We start from the raw sequence: 21,004 nt of genomic DNA, 5'->3' as shown, positions 1-21,004 counted from the left end.
AGTGGGCGAAATCTTGTATGGTTTTTTTATTCTTCTTCATGTGATAATTTTTATGTTCACCCGGTTGGAGTTACTGGATTTACTTTACATAGAAAATATGTCACGGGAAGCCAAATAATACTATCTTGTCTTCTTTACTGACTGAGTTTAAAAAAGAAACCTTTAATTTATCATTGGTTTTTTCTTCTTCAAGCATATAGGTCAGCCACCAGTTGTTGACATAGACGACGGTTATATAACCACTGAATTTGACTAAACTTATTCATTTCTAGATCACAACATTTTTGACTTTAAACTCATTGGATTCTTAACAGGTTTTTAATTTCATTGTACTATTGTTAGAAGGAATGAATTTAACTTTTTATTTTGACATGGGTAAAGACAATGTTATCAAGATCCCTATAGTGTTATGCATTTTTGGAAATGGCTTGAAAAATGCTGCACAATGACACCACTAAATCTTTCTAGCATACACCCCGTAAAAAATCTTACCATTGTCTTCAACCTTTGAATTTGGCACTAATTATAAAATGATCCTAAATTCTGCATGAAATGCATGCCCTTGTCGATTGATCAGTTATATAGGTTTTTTCTATTTTTCCTGTCTAAACTTTTATAGATAGATAATTTATTATTTATTCCAACCTGATAAAGATTCTAATTAGGGTACTGTAGTGTATTTTAGGAAAATTTCATAGAAATCTGTCTATTGCAATCACCCTCTGACGGAATTTCCGGAAGAGTTTTTGTATTTTCTCTGTTCATGGCTTCCAGAATCAATGAATGGAGTTATAAAGTAATCAAGTGTATCCAATTTATAGAAAAAAACTTAAAAGCCTACACCTACATATATTAAATTGTTCTGCTTCCTCAGAATAGTTAAAAATATTTCTTTACTTGACATTTTTCTACTTGAAGTCATATTAAATGGTTTGTACTTTTGTTTTGCTAGGGAATTACATGGTGCTATTTTTAACCCTAGTATTTAGGATAATTAAATGAGCAGAAGTTAATAACACCAAAACCAAACCAGTGTACGAAAACCTGAGTAACTTTTGATGGCCATGGAACACATAAAATTACTTGAGGTCTTATTATCAAATTACTTACTTATCTTTGCAGATATTTGGAAGCAAAATAATGTTATGAACTAGGTCTAATGCCCAGACATCAGGTGCTTTGCACACCCCACCATTCTAAGTCTCTAGCCCCATTGGGCAGGTAATTTTGCTTAGGAATAGAGCCATTCAGTAATTCTCCAACTCAACAGGCTAACCCTTGTACTATTAGTTTATTTTATAAAATCAATTACTTAAAATGTATTGTGGCAGTCAAAAAGTAATTTTTTCACTGGCTGATTATTTTCAGGAGCTTGAATTAATAGAAGAACATTGGAAAAAGGAAACTCAAGATTTAGAATCAGTTGTTAACACTCTGCAGGATGAAAACCGCAAGCTGAAGAACGCTCTGGCTGCTAAACAAGACTTACCAGGTAGGCTACTCATAATTGAATGAAATGAATTTGTGAAAATATTAAATATACTTACATTTACATTTATATATTTATTAACGGCAAGCAGCCAATTCATAAGGCAAATATACCAATAACATAAGGCTCAAGACTTAGACAATGCTTACTTGATCTACTATTAAATTAACATAGAGTTAAAAAAAAGAAAAATTGAACAAGTTTAGCAATTATTGATCAGAAAACAAAACCAGTGCGTGGCAAAATAGACTAAATGACGGATAACAGAGTGAAATATGCATAAAGATATATAACAAAAACCTTTCAACAAGATATTAACAATAATTATAAATATAGTAATACTTTGGTAAATAGACTATAAAGGTTATAACATAAAAAAAATCTATATAAAGCTATAATGATAATAAATCAACAAAATCATTAACAACATAATAATAACAGTAGAGAAAAAATAAACTATATATAAAGAAAAACATTAAATATATATATATATATATATACCGTATATATATATATATATATATATATATATATATATATATATATATATATATATATATATACACATACATACAACTATAACAAACTTTCAACAAAATAATAACAACAATATAATTGACAAGGATTAAACACACAAGAGAAAAAAAAAATATATATATATATATATATATATATAAAATAAAAAAAAAAACAATAATAATCAGGACTGGACACTACCTACTAGAACGACAAGTATTAAGTATCACTGATGCTTAGAATTCTGAAGGCCCGACTTCGGATTTGAGGGATTCCGTGGAAGAAGGGATCACACTCCGCGCCCACTAGATTCCCCAGGCGGACAAGTCTTTCTAGGGGACTGTTGAAGTCAAAGTTCGTGAGGTGATATCTACGACTCAGGAGATCACGAGATCTGGTGTTCGTTGGAACCCTAAAGTCGATCTCAGCTAGAAGGTCAGGGCACTGTATTAGTCCGTTGATTATCTTCAGAAGAAGGACAACATCAGCGACATCACGACGAAGAGCAAGGGAAGGAAGATTCAGCTCACAGGACAAAGCCCGAACCGGAACCTCCATGTAGTTGAAGCCAAGCCGGACACCAACCAAGCGAACGAAGCGGCGTTGAAGATCCTCCAGTCTCATCTTAGCACCGGTTGTGTAAGGGGACCACACAGGACTGGCATATTCCACAAGCTGCCTCACAAAAGAAGAGTACAGGGAACAAAACGCAGCAGGACTACTGATGCCTCCGGAGAACCTTGTAATAAAACCCAACATTTTGTTGGCTCGATTGCAGATGTGGTTCAAGTGTATACAAAACCCCATGTCATTTTGAAAATAAACACCCAAGTCTTTTACATGTTGGGTTCTTGAAATTTGGGAACCAGAGACGAAATAAGAAGTAACCAACGGAGACTTGTTCCTATGATATGTGATAACTGAGCACTTGCTGGGGTTCACAGACATATTGTTTCTAATACACCAATCCTTCACCGCTGACAAGCTTTCTAGAATTCTTTGGGAGTCTTCTACTGAAGTAACTTCAGCAAAGATTTTTCAGTCATCGGCGAATTGCAAGGCTTCTACACTGACAGTGTCCAGAAGGTCGTTTATGAAGACATTAAAGAGGCATGGGCCCAATAAGGAACCCTGCGGAACTCCCTATGACGGTGAGAAAGCAGCCGATGTAGATGCACCAATCCTGACAGTGATAGACCGATTACTGAGGTAACTTGATACCCACGACAATAATATATTTAAAGTATATTTAAGTATATAGCAGTTGTATTAATATCAGAGCTTGATCCTGAGGTTAAATAAATAATGTTTTTGGTAAATATTTGGTGTCAAGTTAGTTCTAATTTTAAGTGTACAGACTAAGAACACAATTTTAGCCGGATCAGACTGGAGTGTTTTAAAAGCACTGGAGTGCTCTAAAAAAGCTATTTAAATATGTTATAGTCTTCACATTTTGATAGTAGGTTTTAAGACCGTTTTAAAAGGAGTTTTTAAGACTTCTTTCTGCCCATTATCATGGGCCACTGGCCTGTGTGAAGATCTTATCAAGTAAACCTAAGATCTTATCTTAGTAAGTAAGTATGTTAAGTATAATAAAGAGGAGTAGTACTGATAAAAACTACTTCGGTCACAGACAGGATTTGAACCTACACTATCTCTAACTTATATCCAAAGTCTGATGTCAGGTCTGGGCCATCAACTCTCAAAAAACAATTTTACTTTATGTACACTGCACATTTCCTAACAAATATATATCCACTTCTAGAGTTGGATTATTTAGTATAAAGTCTTTGACAAATCATAAACTTATTCAATGTAAAAACTCAATCTTTACTACAGATTGTAGATGGCATAATTATTCACAAAACATGTGATATGTTTAACCCTTTATATACAGTAGAATATTGGGTCTAGTTTATTTATTTGACATGCATGGCAAAGAAGCTATATAACAAAGAAAACATAATAATGGGTACATGATGATAAACAGTACTAAGATAAAGTGTAAAGATAGTGTAAACTAAAATGTTAAAGTAACTAACTGTAAGTATTTATTAAATCTAGGAAGAAGTGCCTTATAATAATGTTATTGTATTTATTTTTTAAACTTGATTATCCATCTACCTGCCATCCTCAATGAATAAAAACATTTTCTGGTAATATCCGTAATATCCAGCATCCAAGAGTTATAATTGCCAACTCTTTGGTTGTAGAAGAAGTACTTTCTACAAATTGACCGTTATAAATTGAAGCTGTGCAGCAAAAACACAGATACTCATATGTACTGTCTACCAATAAAAACAAACTAATACTAGAATAATTCTGCATTTCTTCAGTATTCGCTATTAGCCTATTAGAGTGTATTTTTAAAATATCTATGAAAAGTATTTGTGATGAGTAACTACTGTCGGCACAGAAATGATGTACCCCGACTTAGAGTGATGTTTATGGCCAAACCAATAGGCTTATCAAAAATCCAACTAACTATGGTTTTAGTAATTTAACTGTATGTTAGTTTATATAAATAAAATAATTTTTCAACAGTTTATATTATAATCAGAACGGAAAAAGCACAGATTTATTTACTTCATACAACGTAGCCATGGTGTGAAGGGTTGATTTATTATGAATGTTGAGTTTAGCTCCAGTTCACCTTCCTCTTAATGCAGCGTCTGTTATAGCATCAGATTCCAGATGCTCCATTAAGAGGAAAGTGAACTGGAGTTGAATTCAACTTTCTTTACTTTTTTTTGTAATACATAATCTTAAAATGTTTAAATTAAGTTCTGGAATTTGTAAACTATGAAGTAAACAATCTCGTTAACCTTGTATTAAAATTTGAAAGCAATCCGATGAGGGGTTTTAAAGGAATAACAATTTTAAGACGATTTACCATAAAAATAAGTTAAGAAATCTGTACTTTTTCCATTCCTACTGTAGTATAAAATATTAACAGAAAATTTAGAATTTTCTTGGAAGCTTGGAAATGTGAAGCTTTTATAAACTAACGTGAAATTCAGCAAGGAAAATAGTGGCAAATTAGGTTTTGATTAAGCCTATTGGTTTGGCCATAAACATCACTCAAACTTTATTCAATACATTTTATACATACAATGGGAATGGTGTCAAATGCAGAGTAAAAAAGAACGAGTTTAAAATATCACAAACAATTTTGGCATTTTGAATATTTGGTCCAGATGAAAATGTTAATCTACATGTGTTATGTTCTCAGCTCAACAAATGGCTCCAGAAGTAGATATTGCAGCTCTTCAACGCCTTCGGGGAATGGTTGACCAATTACGTGACAACCTCAGAAAGGCTGATCGGGAAATTAGCTCAAAAAATTCAGAAATTGACGAAGTAAGTGAAATAATATGAAAATTTATATATATATATATATATATATATATATATATATATATATATATATATATATAAACCTTACTAATAGTTTGAATTTGGATGATTCAAAGCTCTCTCTGGGAGCCGTTAATCACATTTATTCAGGCTGAGGTTAGATAAGCATGTGAAAATGCTGTACCCAAATCTGGGTCTGAGGAAGGACAATCTGAAACACTAACCACTTGGATACCAGAGACAGCAAAATGTATGTTAGATAAAGCATTTACTAATTTCCCTTATCATGTAACTGGATAATTAAACTAGTTTTTCAATACTTCTCTTATTTACGGTCCTCTTCCTGGCATATTTTCCTTCATTTTCTCCAAGATTTATTCTGATAAGCACCAACACTGTTTTATTTGGTGCCACCTGATGATAAAATCATTGATTTCAAAAGGCCTCACACAAAATAAAAATTAATGTTGGAAAATGTGATTATTATTAGTTGTATCAAATTAAAAATTTTCCAATAGCTCAAAGAATCTTATTCACCCAACACTTATTGCAATGGCAATTCCAATGACTAATTAGCTCAGACATTAAACTTCATAATTATTTTACTAAACTGTGAAATAGTTACATACAGTATCCTCAATGTATGCTGTAAAATCAGTGAAAATTTACTTGTAATCAATAATTATTTCGGTTAAAAACCTTATAATAACAGTGAACAGTCACTGGTATGATCTGTGCCTTTTACATAGCTGTACTGGAGGGCATACTATTAATACAGTGATAGTACTGTTACAATCCTCCTGCAAGAAAATGTTTACACTTAGTAAAGTAGGAGAAATATATTACATTGAAAAATTTATGTTTTCTCAAAACTAAAGTAACATTCTAGTAAAGTTAAGGTCTCGGTTAAAAAGTAAAAATAATTATTAAATTTTTTCTTTATTTAGGATGTATTAAAGATAACAATAGTACCCTAATATAGCCCTACAGATAGCCTACTCTTTAATGTTTTTTTTTTTGGATGAGCAAAAATTTGTACTTTTTAACTTTTTTCCAAGTTACTCTAAAGTTTAATCTCATTCACCATATTAGAGTAAACATATGCAAAATAAACTATTTCAATGCTTAAAATTAGAAAATGTAAATTATTTTTTAGAGTGCATGTAGTAAAATTGCAATAAGTATGTTACCAAAGTAATTCCTATAACAATTGTCCACTGTTTATTTTTAAAAATGTCATTGGAATTTCTTTAGCTAAACAATAATTAAAAAATGCATATATTTAGATTTAAAATATACTAATTAGGCTGAAATTGAAATTGTCATAAGTGAATTGGTTGGACATAACTGTCTGTTAGTTTTGGGATAGCTATTTTTTGTTGATAATTTTCTTACAAAATAGAACTGAAAAAGTCCATAAATATAATGTATTATGCAATGTAGTTTTCAGCTTCTTTCTCAAGTATATAGACTTACTAGTAATGTACATCATATCAATTTAGTAAAAGAAATTCCACCCATATTTTTTTCAGTAAATAAAAAACGGAAGCACTAATATTGATTAGCCATACAGACGCTCTGAAAAAATCTGCTGTTGTTATATTTCAGTATATTAAAATTTTTTTATTTTAGTATTTAAAGTGAACTATAACCCTTTGTTTTGGTTTTTATTTCGCACTAATTTTAAATTTTAACAATTTTTGTATTGAGTGAAATACAACCAAGGGGTGTAATTCACATTTTATACTAATTACTAAATTGTGGAATTGATAATATAATATTTTGATATTAATAGAAACGATGATATACATTTATTTTATTGTATGTTTTATTTATATCTGTTTTATATTATGTATATTATAGAGACACTTTGTGTTATTTTATAGTATTACCTGTTTTTATGTATGTTTTCAATCAATTCTGAACCAGTGCACATTTTTACACAAGTGGTTGAGCCATTGGGGTCTTTCTTATTGTTTTAGACTAATATGTAATAAAAGTAACTACACTGGTACTTAATCACTTATACAGTGAATTTAACCTGATACAACACAAACGCATGTATTCACCATTTAAAAATTGTTGTCTCAACATTGAAATAATACACTACTGAGCAAAATTATCGCACCATTTGGTTATGTTAATTAAGTCAAATTTTATATTTACTTAATAGAAAAATGGTCTATATTTACTTAAATTTAGTTTGTTTGGTGTCAAAATACATATGAAAAAGGAAACTAGTTTGTGATTAACCAAGTTTTATTAATAAAAATGATGTAAAAGTGTTTATTCCAATATAGAGTACAAATTAGCCACACCCCTTGAAAGAGATTTTGTGTGGTTTGTTGGAGGATGTTTTTCCACTCCTCCTGGAGTGCTTATTCTACCACACGTAAAGTTTGTGGTGCGTGATACTGAGACCAAATCAGTCTTTTAGTTGTGTTCCACAGATGTTCTGAAGGATACATGTCAGGACTCCCAGGAGGCCTATCCAATGTGTCCAATTTGTTTTTTTTGTGTGATACATAAGGACACACCAGTTTCCCTTAGGTAGCATCTAATTGCTCTCGCATTGTGTGGGCGGGCGTTATCTTACATTAGTAGAACATTTTCACCAGTAAAAGGTGCAAATGGTATAACAAGGACTTTTAAAATATCCATTATGTACCGTTATGCATTAAGCGATGCATAACGAAACGAACAGTTACTATTGCTGAACGGGTTTCAAAACCTGTGCCTCCCTCAAAACATCATAGAGCAGCCTCCAAAAGGCTCCCTTTGAGCAAAGCACACTTGAGATTATCTCTCCCCACTTCTTCTACACACTTACATACATCCATCTTGACTTTTTAAATTCACTCTGGTTTCATCGGTGAATAAAACTTGTTATTCAAGAGTCCAATTAACGTGATCATGAGCAAATGCAAATTCAGCAAGATGGTTCTGTCTGGTCAAACTGTGCTGTAGCTGGCTCTCTGCTGGCTAACCTAGCCGAGTCAAGATGTCTCCTCACTGCACTAATCGAAATGTGGACATTTCTTACACGTCTAATTAGTCCATGCAGAGATGTGCTGGTCGTGAATGTGTTTCTGAGTGTATTTACAATTTAAACACAGTCATCTCGTTAGTTTGTCACCCTAGACCAGCCTTGTCTTGACCTTCTCTTATCGGATCCAGTTTCCTGGAACCGTCTTACAGCTCTAAGAATCGTGGTATGATGCGCATGTAACATTTCTGCAACTTCCCTGTATGGTCTACCTTGTTGCACTCTAGTAGACCTTGTCACTTTATATTATTATGAGAGGTATGAATCATGTAAAGAAACATTTACACTAAAAACTTAATAAATAATCACCGGTAATCACAGTTCTGTACTTACACACAAGAAGGAATGCTGACAAACCTTATGTAAAATAAGACTGAAATCCAGCTTAACCTTTGTACCACACATACAAAAGGAAATATAAAAAAAGGTTTTAATTATGACCTTCCCTAACTCTATTTTGTAGTGGTCTTGATTATCTCTATGTTACTACTCATTCCAAAACCACTTATAAAGTTTCATGCAATTGAAAACCTGTTTTAAGATTTGGCGATAATTTTGTACAGGAGCATATAATTTATTTTTTTTTTTAATATTGTTTGAAAACATTAAGGTTGGTTGTTTTTTAGTAAGTTTACTGTTCTGAGCTACTCCACTGTCTCAGCTGTTGAAATAATACAAATGGATAAGTTTACTTACATTAGTGTTTACTATGCTCTGTAAAATTTACTAAACTTCTACAAAGACATTAACATTTACTTTTATTAAGAAGTCTCAAACAAAATCATTGGGAGTACTGAATTTTGATTTGTAACAAAAAATTAAATAGTACTTAATGTACAATTCTTATGAATACCTTTTCAACCATTTATCCCTTGAATAGAACTTAATATTACAGTCCATTATGAAACATTGTCAAAGTAAATGTGTATAAATTGATGCATGAAATATGTATAATGTTATTAAATTATAAAACATTGTCATCAAACTAAAATATAGAAATGTATTTATTTATTTTTCATAATGTTATTAAGTTTTTGCATCATATAGATTTCTTCAATAAAGTAATTTTTTGTTAAACATATTTCAAACTCTGATTTTAAGTTTATTATCTTTTTGGATGATTTAAATCTAGCAGGCAACTTATTGTACAATTGTTTTCCAATTCTATAATTTATTATTTATTCTATAATTTTGTTGTGGACGCTCAAACGAAGTATATGAATTGGAAAGTGCAACATATCTCTATTTCTTAGATTATAATTATGGTTGTAGTGATTTGCAAAGAAAACCTAGAAATTCTGTCTTGTACAGAATAAATACCTCAACACATAAACTGATGGACAGGTTAACAGATGTAAATCTTTATATATTCCTTTGCATGATGTTCTTCTGTTGGTTAACATGATTCTTAAATATTTCATTTGGATTTTGAAAATATCTTCCAACCTACTAGAACTTACCTAAATTTCAATGCCACATTTCATGACTGAAGCAAAGTAGCGCAATAAATTGTTTCGTTTTTAACTCAAACATTTCTCAACATTGTCATCTGGAAAAAAGCAGAGTTATACTTTCCAAAGTTTTAAAAAATACTGTCCATTTTATATTTAACTCTTATTTGCTGGGAGATCATTTACATACATTAAAAGTAGTACAGGACCCATAATTGATCCTTTTGGGAAACTACAATTTAATTAATTCCATTCTGATATAAATAATATATTATTTTTTAATAAAAATGTGTGATAGAATCTAGACAAAAGATAAGAGTTGATCCAGCACCATATATAGAAAGAAAAATGTAATAGAATTTTTTCCAGTAGAATTTCAATTAAAGGCTTTGGACAAATCGCAGAACACAGAAGCTATGCCCTGTGACCAATCCAAGCCCTCTCCATACACAAAATCTGCAATAGCCTGTGTTTTTTCAGCTCTAAATCACATTTTTCATTTGCAAACATATTATTGTGCCCAAATTGAGATATTATTTGATCTGTCACCACTTTTTCAAACACTTTGGAGGAAGAAGGAAAAATTAATACTGGCCTGGAGTATTCTGGATTGTGCTTACTTCCTTTCTTGGAAAATAGGTTTTATTTCTGCTTATTTAAGTTGGTAAGGAACATATTAGTCTCAAATAATCTATTTATTATAAACAAAGAAAGAGGTGAAGTGATGAAATCCACAGGAATTTAATTCCAACCTTATGACTTCAGTTCTTCAGTTTTTTTATTATGTTACATAATGTGTGAACTGAAACAGCTTTAGTGTTTAACTGGACAGGGTTTTAAATTTAACAAATACTTGAGTAATTGGTTTACATTTGGGTTCAGATTAATCTCTTTAGAAATGTTGACGAACTTCTTACTAAAATACTCAGACATATTCTGCCCATCAGATATTATGCCATTGTTACAATTAGTTCAGAGAAATTTTCTGGTAGTCTATGACTACCTAGTTAAGATTAAAAAAATTACCATGCTGACTTAGTTTCATTTTCTGAGGATTCAATAGTTTAGCTGCAGCTTTTATTGGGATGAGCTGTTTGGGGGTGCCTCTATTTTGATTAAAGACTGCTTATTAAATGAAGTAATAAATACTTCACACTTGGTCTGTACGTCTTGTTGAAGCTGTTTGTATATATGTCAATACTTTTAATGTAGTATTTGTTTTTGTATATAGAACCCCTGATCCATGTATATATTTTTAAATTTGTTTGAGACTGATATTTGTTGTTACTAACAGGAAACCCAATTGTAAAATTTTCCTTGGGGAGGATTTTTATGTTCATTTTTTTAAACGTGAATGACAAAGATACAACTAAGTTAGTTAATCTTCATGAATTATTTAATTTATATCATGTGAACAACTTACCAACTCAGAACAAAAGCTGTTTTAATTTTTATTGTTTTAAAACCAATTTGTGTAGATATAAAATTTCTGACCACAATATACTTAATTTTAAGTTTTATGTACCCTCTGTTGCCATTAACACCCAAGAAATATATTGTAGGAAAATTATAATGAAAGTATAAATATGTTCACTCGAAAGTTTTATCAGTTTGATTAGGAGCCTCTCTTTAAAATTGGAAATGCTAATGCTGATTTGAATACTTTATAAATAATTTCTTGATCCTGTATAATTATTTCTGCCCATGAATCCAAAAAGTTGTTAGATTACAGAAAAAGAGAAATATTAAACGGTTTAATGAATCATTAAAGGAAATTAGAAATATTTTTAATATTCTTAGTAATATGTTAAAAATGCCATATTATAAAGATAATATAATGTTAAGAAATTGTTATAGTTCTCAAAGGAAGATGTACAATGAAAAAATTAAGGATGCTAAAATTAGGTACAATGATGAATACATAGTTAGAGCTAGTAATAAGTGTATAAAGTTTGTTATTGACGATGACAGGTTTGAAAGGATAACAGGATTTCGGACATTTTCCATCATTATATGTTACAAAGAATTTTCTATGATGTTTCAAATAAATTGCAGTCTGAATAAACCAAACAATTATTTAAATTTAGTTATAAAGTTATTATTAAAGTTAAAAAAATATTAACAGCACTTTTTCAGGCTGTTAAAAAATATAATATTTCATGCTTTAATGTGTTTATAAAGAAGCAATCAGAATTAAATCACTGATTCAATCTGAGAACCAATGATAATACTTTCTTGTCCAAACCAGTTGTATCAATATTTTTACTGTTCATATCAACTTGGCAACCTTTATTTCCTGAAACGAGGTTTGTAAGAGAAGGTCAGTAACCGCTTGCAAATAGTATAATAGTATACTGTTGTACCCCAATACCAACAAAACTTCATCTTGATTCATACTTTCTTTGTAAAATGTTTATTGATGCTTTTTGTTTCCATTATAAATTGTTATTTAGACCAATCTAGGTAATTAGCTTTCATACTAAAAAATTATAATTTTTTGAAAAGGATTCTTACACAATTAAAAGCTTTGGGTAATGTCTTCTCAAAAAACCAAACTGGTTTCTATAAGAATTTGTAAATATGTCACTTATCAATGCTAATATTGCACATAGTACCCATGAAAATAAAATAACCTGTATAAATTTATGTAACTGGTGTTTGTTCTTTGTAAAATAAATTCAAGAATGTTGGAATGAATGAAAGTGTTATAACTGATGGAATGTAATGAGGTAAATAGAAATATGTTAAATGATTTCAGTTATCAAGTCAGGTGAAGAGGATGACGAATTTGAAGAAAGAAATGAGTCGCAAGCAGCGGCTAATGCAGTTCCAGGTGCGTGGGCTTGTGGATGAGAGGGCAGACTTCCTCGCCCAGATACAAGATCTAAGCCATGCCAATATAGCTTTGAGGGAACAACTTGGCGAAGCAGTGCAAGAAAATGCTCTTCTCTTCAATGCTTGTGTATGTACACCATTAAATGCAACTGAATTGTATTCATGGATATTACTATATCTGTGTATTGCTTTTAACAGTTTTTGATACGTTCAAAATAAGCAAGTGCCATACAATTTGTATTTTTTAAATATTATACATATTACAGTTCAGATTTAAAAAGTATTGCCTAACAGCTCAGTAAAACGGCATCTTTTTTACTATATCACCCAAAGTGGCCATCCGACTGGGGAAACCAGGAATAAGCCGGGAATTTAACGTACCGGGAAAATCTCAAAAACAAATTTTCTGTCTCTAAGAATTTATTAAATCAAGAAATAATTTGACAGCTTTTTAAATCAGGACCTGATTAATCTCGAAACATCTTATTTTATACAACTTGGTCCTTGAAACTGTGAATGAAGATCGAAATATATTCGCAAGCCCCATCTGATGCCAGTTAATCCAAGGTTGTAACCAATGGTGTAGTAAAGTTCATCTTGGTTAGTTCTACCCTTTTGTCGTGGTAAGCCCCCAAACACGTATTACCCATTGGACAATTAAAGTTGGCAGACCAATTGTCTCAGGGTTCAGCCACTTTGTTTAAGAGTTCAGCCACTATATGATCGGCACGCTGTAAGTGGTAAAGTGGCAGAGTGTTAGTGCCGTGATACAAGCAATGTTTTTGTGTTTTTTTTTTCAGTTCCCGAAATGGGGTATCCGGACGGGTATATTGCACAAACCTAAAATGTACAGTGTTTACCCTATAAATAGGGTTAGAGTTCAGTTTGGCGAGTATTATTATCTGTTTGACAGTTTGATAAGAGATGCAACCCGGTTTTTGAGTACACCAGAATGTCAGTTGGAATTTTACCAGACCTAAAGAGACGCCTATGAGATATTTGTATATCTGTGTATCGGCAAAATCATGGTCTCATACGTTCATGCAGTCCAGACCTCGGACCCGCAATGCTGGACTGAAGTCTGCCCGATGGTAGTGCTTTTTAGGCAATTGCTTGTGTTCTTTATTTTTCTGAATTGAATTCATTTATTTTCCAAACATCATAGAAAGGAAGATTATTAGGTATACACAGTGTTTTAGGTATATTATTAGGTATATACGAGGGGTATCCAAAAAGTAAGTTTCCCTGTTCTGTAAAAAGACGCGTACGTAACACAGCGTGCATCTGTGGGCGGGGATATGTAGCGCGGTTCGGTTGGCAACAGGTGCGCCGGTCACTGGCCCATTGTCACGCTTCTCAGTCAGTTGCTGCCCAAACATCATGGAGACTCCACTGCGTTCTGCCGCCAGTTGCGAAGTCCGTAGTGTTATTCGTTTCTTGACCGCCAAAAACGAAAAACTGCCGTTGAAATTCATCATCGTCAGTTGTGTCAAGTGTATGGTGAACATGTTATGTCCGTTCAGATGGTCCGTTGTTGGCGTGCAATGTTTTTGGAAGGAAGAGAAAATGTTCATGACGATGAGCGTAGTGGCCGACCGGCCAATTCTCGGCAACCTGACGTCATTAATGCTGTACGAGCAGTTATTGACAATGATAAGCGAGTGACTCTCGATGAAATTATGGATAAACTGCCGTCAAGTGTTGAAGTTAGCCGGTCATCTGTGCACAATATCATGACAGAAGATCTTCAGCTTGCAAAAGTGTGTGCAAGATGGGTGCCTCGCTTATTGAGCAATGCCCATAAACAACAATGAATGGCTGCTGCCCAGTCTTTCTTGCGATTGTTTGACGATGAAGATGAAAACCTTTTCAGTAGAATAGTCACTGGTGATGAAACATGGATTCACCACTCAACTCCAGAGACCAAACGCCAGAGTATGGTGTGGCAAAAAAAAAAGGAGAGGCAGCTCCTCAAAAAGCCAAAGTTTTTGAGTCGGCAGGAAAGGTAATGGCTACAGTTTTTTGGGACTGCCGTGGAGTGTTATTGATTGACTATCTTCCTCGTGGCGAAACCATAAATGCAGAAAGGTATTGTGAAGTTCTCACCAGACTTCGGCGGGCAATACAGAATAAACGGCGCGGACTTTTTGTCGCGCACGGTTCTGCTTATTCAAGATAACGCCCGACCACACGCTGCTCGTGCAACAATGGAACTTTTGAGGAAATTTAAGTGGGATGTTTTTGGTCATCCTCCATACTCACCAGATCTTGCACCTAGCGATTTTCATCTGTTTCCGGAGCTGAAAAGACACCTTGGCGGTCGGCGATTTGCCAACAGCGATGACCTTCAAAATGAGGTGGATACTTGGCTTAAAAATTTGGCGGGTGAATTTTGTGATGCTGGAATAAAAAAACTACTTCCTAGATACCAAGAGTGCTTAGAAAAGGATGGTAACTATGTAGAAAAATAAGGTATGATGTAAAAAGTTGAATAAATGTGTTTCAGTTATTTTTTGAGTCTTTTAAACTTTTTCATAATTAATGGAAACTTACTTTTTGGATACCCCTCGTACAATGTGTTGTCAACACATTGAAAGGCACATAGATTAAAACTAAGGATCTTTAAATAGGTGAAGACCTTATAAGTGATCTTTACCTTATTTTCAGTAGAAAGGGGTATTGAACCGTCACCGAATTTCTCGCATATTGCTAGCAATGAAATTTGCTATACCACCGCAGTTTCGTGGTATTTCCTGCAAATACAGTTGGTGGTTGACAATAAACCTTCACTGTTGTACTCAGTGTAGGAGTTAAATACAGTATTACAGTTGTTTATTTGGTTTGAAGATGGACTAGTGAATCGGAAATGTTTGACCAGGAAAACCGGGAGTTTGAAAAGGGGTTTTGAGCGGCCATCCTGTCAAAATTCACCAAGTAAAAATACAACACTGAAGAATTATATTTCATTATAAAATATTGAAACAATTACCATGGTAGAAGTTCCTTCACGGGATAAAAATACACATAAACTTTTTTCAAAATGGTGTGACATGTCTGATTTTCAAACAGCTGCTAACATTATTAGGGCCGGCCTCAGGCAGGTGCAGAAGGTGGGACCCTGCCAAGCCCTGCACTTGAGGTGGCCCTTCACAGAGCTTTAAGTATTTAAGAGGCTGCACATCTGAGGCTCTGCTTTTAATATGGGGCTTAAGTTTAAAACTGTGTTATGAATAGAAATGAACTTATCTCAGATCCAAATATGTTCACTTGAGGAACTTAAGATTTTAGAGTCTCAGTGCTGGTTATCTGTTAATACTATTTATTGGTTTGTAATTTATATTCAATAATATAGAGATTTTTATTGGAAAAAATCTATACTGGTGGGATTAAGTTTTGTGTGTAAAGCCGGTATGTGCCCAATACCTCCTTGAGATTGGCAAGCAACAGTCAGAGCTCGTATTTTCATATGTAAACAGATATTTTATATGAGCACCTTCTTTAGAAAACACATTATACATATAAAAACTGTAGTTAGTTGTATTGTATGGCAGCTGATTTACTTCAAACGTTATAAAGCTTGCTTGTTTTTTTTTCTTTTTTGATCTAAACAGGAGTTATGGTGTTTTAACAGCCAAGTATTTCTATTGTAGATATTTGATTTTTTTATGTTTATTCCGTTATAAAATCAATTAAAATTTTTATGAAATTAGTTTGACTGTATGAATACATATTTTGTGTTTTGAACAGAACAATAAAAATGATATACACATATTTATAAAGCTTTTTATAACTAGTCTAACCATTAATGATATATAGCTTAAGGAATTTATCTCAACAGCTTCAGGGTAATGTAATAAAAAGTCACTCCCTACAATTTTTTTATATGTTGCTTATACGATTGATTATTTTATTCGTTTAGAAAAATATTGTAATGTACATAAACAAGAAGAATAAATAAATTAGCCATTAATATATATCAATTAAACACAACAAAAAATGGAAAAGTTGAACATTACTTTTTATAAATACATAAATTGTTAATTGTTTTATTTGGTTACTTTAAAAAATGCTATTTACTAAAAATATACACAGGGGCAACTTTAGTTATCTATGGCCATAAGTAACAATCTCATTATTTTATTTGTAAAACTATGCAAAATGCCTAATAAATTATCCAGCAATTTCAGCACCTGTCTGTGTAAAACAGTCTGGCACTGTGGGGGATTGTAGTGAGTAAGTTGCCGTGATCAAAAAGTTAACAAAAGTATTTTAGACCTTCAGTAGTAATAAATAACAAGTATTAAAGATTGCAAATTTTGAAATCGAAAGTAAATAAAAGAGAGGAAATAGAACTTATTTTCAGTAATTTAGTTTTAATTACAAATATTTAAAAACATGATTCAAATTAACCCTCCATCGGGCGCTTAAAATTAGAAACACCATCAGGCGCTCACGGAGGTTTCCTCCAGGTTAGTGAATAATGGATATTATAGTCGTTTAAACTGTTTTTATTTGTTTAAATATTCATACGATTTAATTACAATGTAATATATTCATTTTTAGAATTTAAATAAAAATTACTCTCTTATGTAATGAATTTTCCAAATAAGAATTTCGAAATTTAAAAAAAACTGTTATTGTATAGTAACAACATGATTTATTTTAAGGAATATTGCAATTAATTGTAAAAATGTTTAACCTTCTGTAATAATATATAGAAATTAACTTAGTTTTTCACTTCTTACAAAAACAACTTACTTCAATTTTTGAGATATTATACAATTATAATGTCAATTATTATTCTAAAATCAAAATTTATTCTTTACTAAAAATTTTTGAACACTACACAAAGTTTCAAAACATTTTTCCTTCTGGTTCTTATAACGACAATGTTCACTCCATAAACAGTACTGAAATGTTCCCTAGCACACGGATACTGTACTGACAATTCTCTCGTCTTCATTCTCCATTTCACAAAATTCAAATAAAATATATTGTAAAACTTAAAAAGAACCCATCACAGGTCAGGCATTTAGGCGCACACGGATTATTACTACATAAAAACTAAACACTATAAGGCGCTCACGGAGATTTCGTCCAAACACGACATCGGGCGCTCACGGAGGAATCGTCCAGTCTCGCACGGAAGTAGACCTCATACTGACAGATTTTGACAAAGATAAGCGGGAGGCTATTGTTTCGCTTCCCCGAAAGATTGCCGTGAAGTACACTGCGGGACACGACTGCCAACATCAGAAAAGTAGTACTATTTTTAATAATAAACAATACACGGAGGAAAACTCCGTTTAGCACCCGATGGAGGGTTAAGCTATACATTAGTCCTTAGAGTAAAGAAAAGGGATTTCCCATACATACCTATTGAAGAACAACAGTTGTGTTTCTCTGTGAACTATGTAAAATGATCTAAAATTAACCATTTGAAATTTTGGTAATTTGAAAAATTTAGGTACTGGTAAACTGGTTTTATAAGGTGTTGTAAATGATAATCAGTACCTATGAACAATTAACAATTCTTAGTATGCCAAATTTGTTTTTAATAAATAATTTGGTGACAAGAAATGAAAAAAAACATTGCTATCCCATTCACAAAACATTTATATCTTTAATTAGAACTACCCCAAGAGTAACAATATTTTACAGAAATTAAAACATACTAAATATAAAAATGAAACATATTTTAAACATGAGAAATGTATGCAGTAAAATGTTCAGAGGTAAACTTTAAAAATTGAAAATGATAGTCAGTACAGTATTACTAATTGATTAAGAAACAGAAATATTGTTTCTGTATGTGAGTATCAGAAAGTTAGGTTTGCTTATCACATCAGACATTGATGATACTTTATCTGGCATGACATTTTGCAAATTTTATCGGTTGTTACCCAATTACTCAGATTAAAGTGGAAATTACCTCATTGTATGTTTCTGAGTATGAAGTCTAGAAGTTATCATGTGTTGTGTATTTAATTTTATATATATATATATATATATATATATATATATATATATATATATATATTAAATTAAAAATTTAAAACAAAATATTTAATTTTTTAATATAAATTTTTTTTGTTTTAATGGAAATCTCTTCTGATTTTAGAAACAATAAATAGTAAAAAAAAACTTAAAATTGTTATCATTAATTGAAGTTAAACTTGTAAAATATAAACCTAATGGTATGAAGTGTTTATGTATGTATGTGATGAAATTTAATTTTGAATCTAATATGTACCAGATTTAGATAATAAGTTTGCAGTTTTAACTTGATTCTTATTCAAACTTCACTTGGTTCCTTTTATGTCTAATCAATAGTTAATAGTCAATAATCCTTATTGCAATTTCTTTGATTAATGCACATTTTCAAATTTTTTATTTGTAAATGCACAAATATTTAGAGTATCAAATTATATTAGCTTCTTTTCACCAATCTAGCAATTCGCCATCTTCAAACTTACTTTGGTTTTATATTTTATATGTATAAGATGTTACTGCATTCTAATAAAATACGTATTAGATTAAAACAAATTTGAATTAATTTACAAGTAACTGAAATAATATAAAGTTTCGTTCATAGCTTACTTAACAGATCTGAAAGTCGCAACAATACTCAACTCTTGCCAGCTGTTTGTTACATCCTAATTATAGTTCAGTAAATGGATGACAGGTATAGGGTATTAAAAAGAAAATCAATAATATTTTGCAATTTCATGTCTATGTATTGAAAATTTCCTACAGTTGAAAATGTGGTTGTATTTCTATTAGGTAAATAGGAGATGCACAAAAAACACTGAAATAATAATAGTTTTGTGTACATAAATAACATGATAACTTTATTATGATGTAGAAAGACAACTGTACAGAAGCACAAGAGGATCCTAACAGACCTCGATTCACAACAGCTGAGCTGAAAGAGATTCTTCACGAACGTAACAATCTGAAAGCAAGAGTCAGTGACTTAGAAGACGAACTAGAAACTTTTCGTCCCAAACAAGAACCAGAGTCGTAAGTTTTCTTCACGTTTTTATTGTGCTTGTATTTCATCATGAATGTTGTACTGTTCACTCAATACGTACCTTTTATCCCTTACTTGGTGCATGTATTGATAAATTGTTGATAATGTTTATTTTTGAGACCTTGACTTTGAATGTTATCATTAGAGACATAAAATAGTTATACACTGTACTGTATAATAACATTTACTCCAAGGTATTTCTGTTAATTAAGTTACAAGGATAACCAAATATGAGGGTTGTTCAATAAGTCCTTAAAAAATTTTTAAAACCCATTTTTTGGCAAATTAAAAAAAATTCTTTCAACCTAATTTCCTTTCAACTCTATAAATTTTATTTAAGCCGTCCAATATGTAGTATTTTGGAAGCTCCTCAAAATAGGCATTTTTTTGGGCGATTACTTCCTCGTTAGACGTAAACCTTTGTCCGCCAAGCCATTTCTTTAAGCTTGGAAATAAGAAATAGTCACTGGGGGCTAAATCTGGTGAGTATGGTAGATATTGTAATAATTGGAACTTTAATTCCATAATTTTGGCCATCACAACTGCACAGGTATACACTGAATTGTGCAATTTCTTTGCTCAATCGTTCCAATAATGATGTATAATACTCTTCTGTTATCGTTGTTCCCTTTTTCAAGTAATCACTGTAGATGATTCCGCGACCATCCCAAAAGACCATGGCCATAACCTTATCAGCTGTTTTGACCATCTTCATCTTCTTCGGAGCCTGCTTGCATTAAAAAATTCACTGTTTTGACTGTTATTTTGCATCTGGAGTGTAATCATGTATCCATCTTTAATCACCAGTTATATAACGATGCAGAAACTCATCAGGATTGTGATGGAACAGTTGCAAACACAGGAGCAGATGTGCCATGAACTTTGTTCAGATCAGCTTTTATTTCTTTCGGCATCAACCCTTTTAAATATAAGTGTTTAATCACTGCTTGAAACTCACTTTTATCCATTTTTAGACAAATGAAAGTTGTTCACTTCAATCTACAACAACAATTAAACTATGTGATGGATACAGCTGAAACTTTAACAGCTGACTAGTTAGGAGGGCCACTTAATGACGGACATTTATTTTCGATACTACGATCGCCATCTCTTAGATTCTCTAGGGACTTATTGAATGACCCTCGTACTTAAGTTACAAAGTTATTACTTAAATTGTTATTCCAAACAAGATTATTCAAATAATCTAGTTTGATGTCTAAAATGTTTATAATAAATGTCCAGTATTATTATTGAGCAATAATTGAGCTAATTTAGAT

The 21,004-nt window shown here is 31.9% G+C and overlaps 1 protein-coding gene across 3 annotated transcripts in view; it reads left to right on the top strand.

Moving 5' to 3' along the window:
- LOC124369037 (RILP-like protein homolog) overlaps positions 1-21,004 on the top strand; it is a 55,639-nt gene that overhangs the window by 2,481 nt on the left and 32,154 nt on the right. For all 3 annotated transcript variants that reach the window (XR_006923033.1, XM_046826717.1, XM_046826716.1), the window contains exons 2-5: positions 1,369-1,492; positions 5,238-5,365; positions 12,618-12,821; positions 19,560-19,717. Coding sequence is in view for 2 of the 3 variants with exons in the window: in XM_046826717.1 (XP_046682673.1) it covers positions 1,369-1,492; positions 5,238-5,365; positions 12,618-12,821; positions 19,560-19,717 (614 nt within the window). In the remaining variant the exon portion in view is untranslated. The remainder of the gene's footprint in view (positions 1-1,368; positions 1,493-5,237; positions 5,366-12,617; positions 12,822-19,559; positions 19,718-21,004) is intronic.

Source organism: Homalodisca vitripennis, chromosome X, assembly GCF_021130785.1.
Source record: "Homalodisca vitripennis isolate AUS2020 chromosome X, UT_GWSS_2.1, whole genome shotgun sequence".
Classification (NCBI taxonomy): Eukaryota; Metazoa; Arthropoda; class Insecta; order Hemiptera; family Cicadellidae; genus Homalodisca; species Homalodisca vitripennis.
The sequence above is the reverse complement of the archived record's forward strand: the minus strand, read 5'-3'. Positions and strand labels throughout refer to the sequence as shown.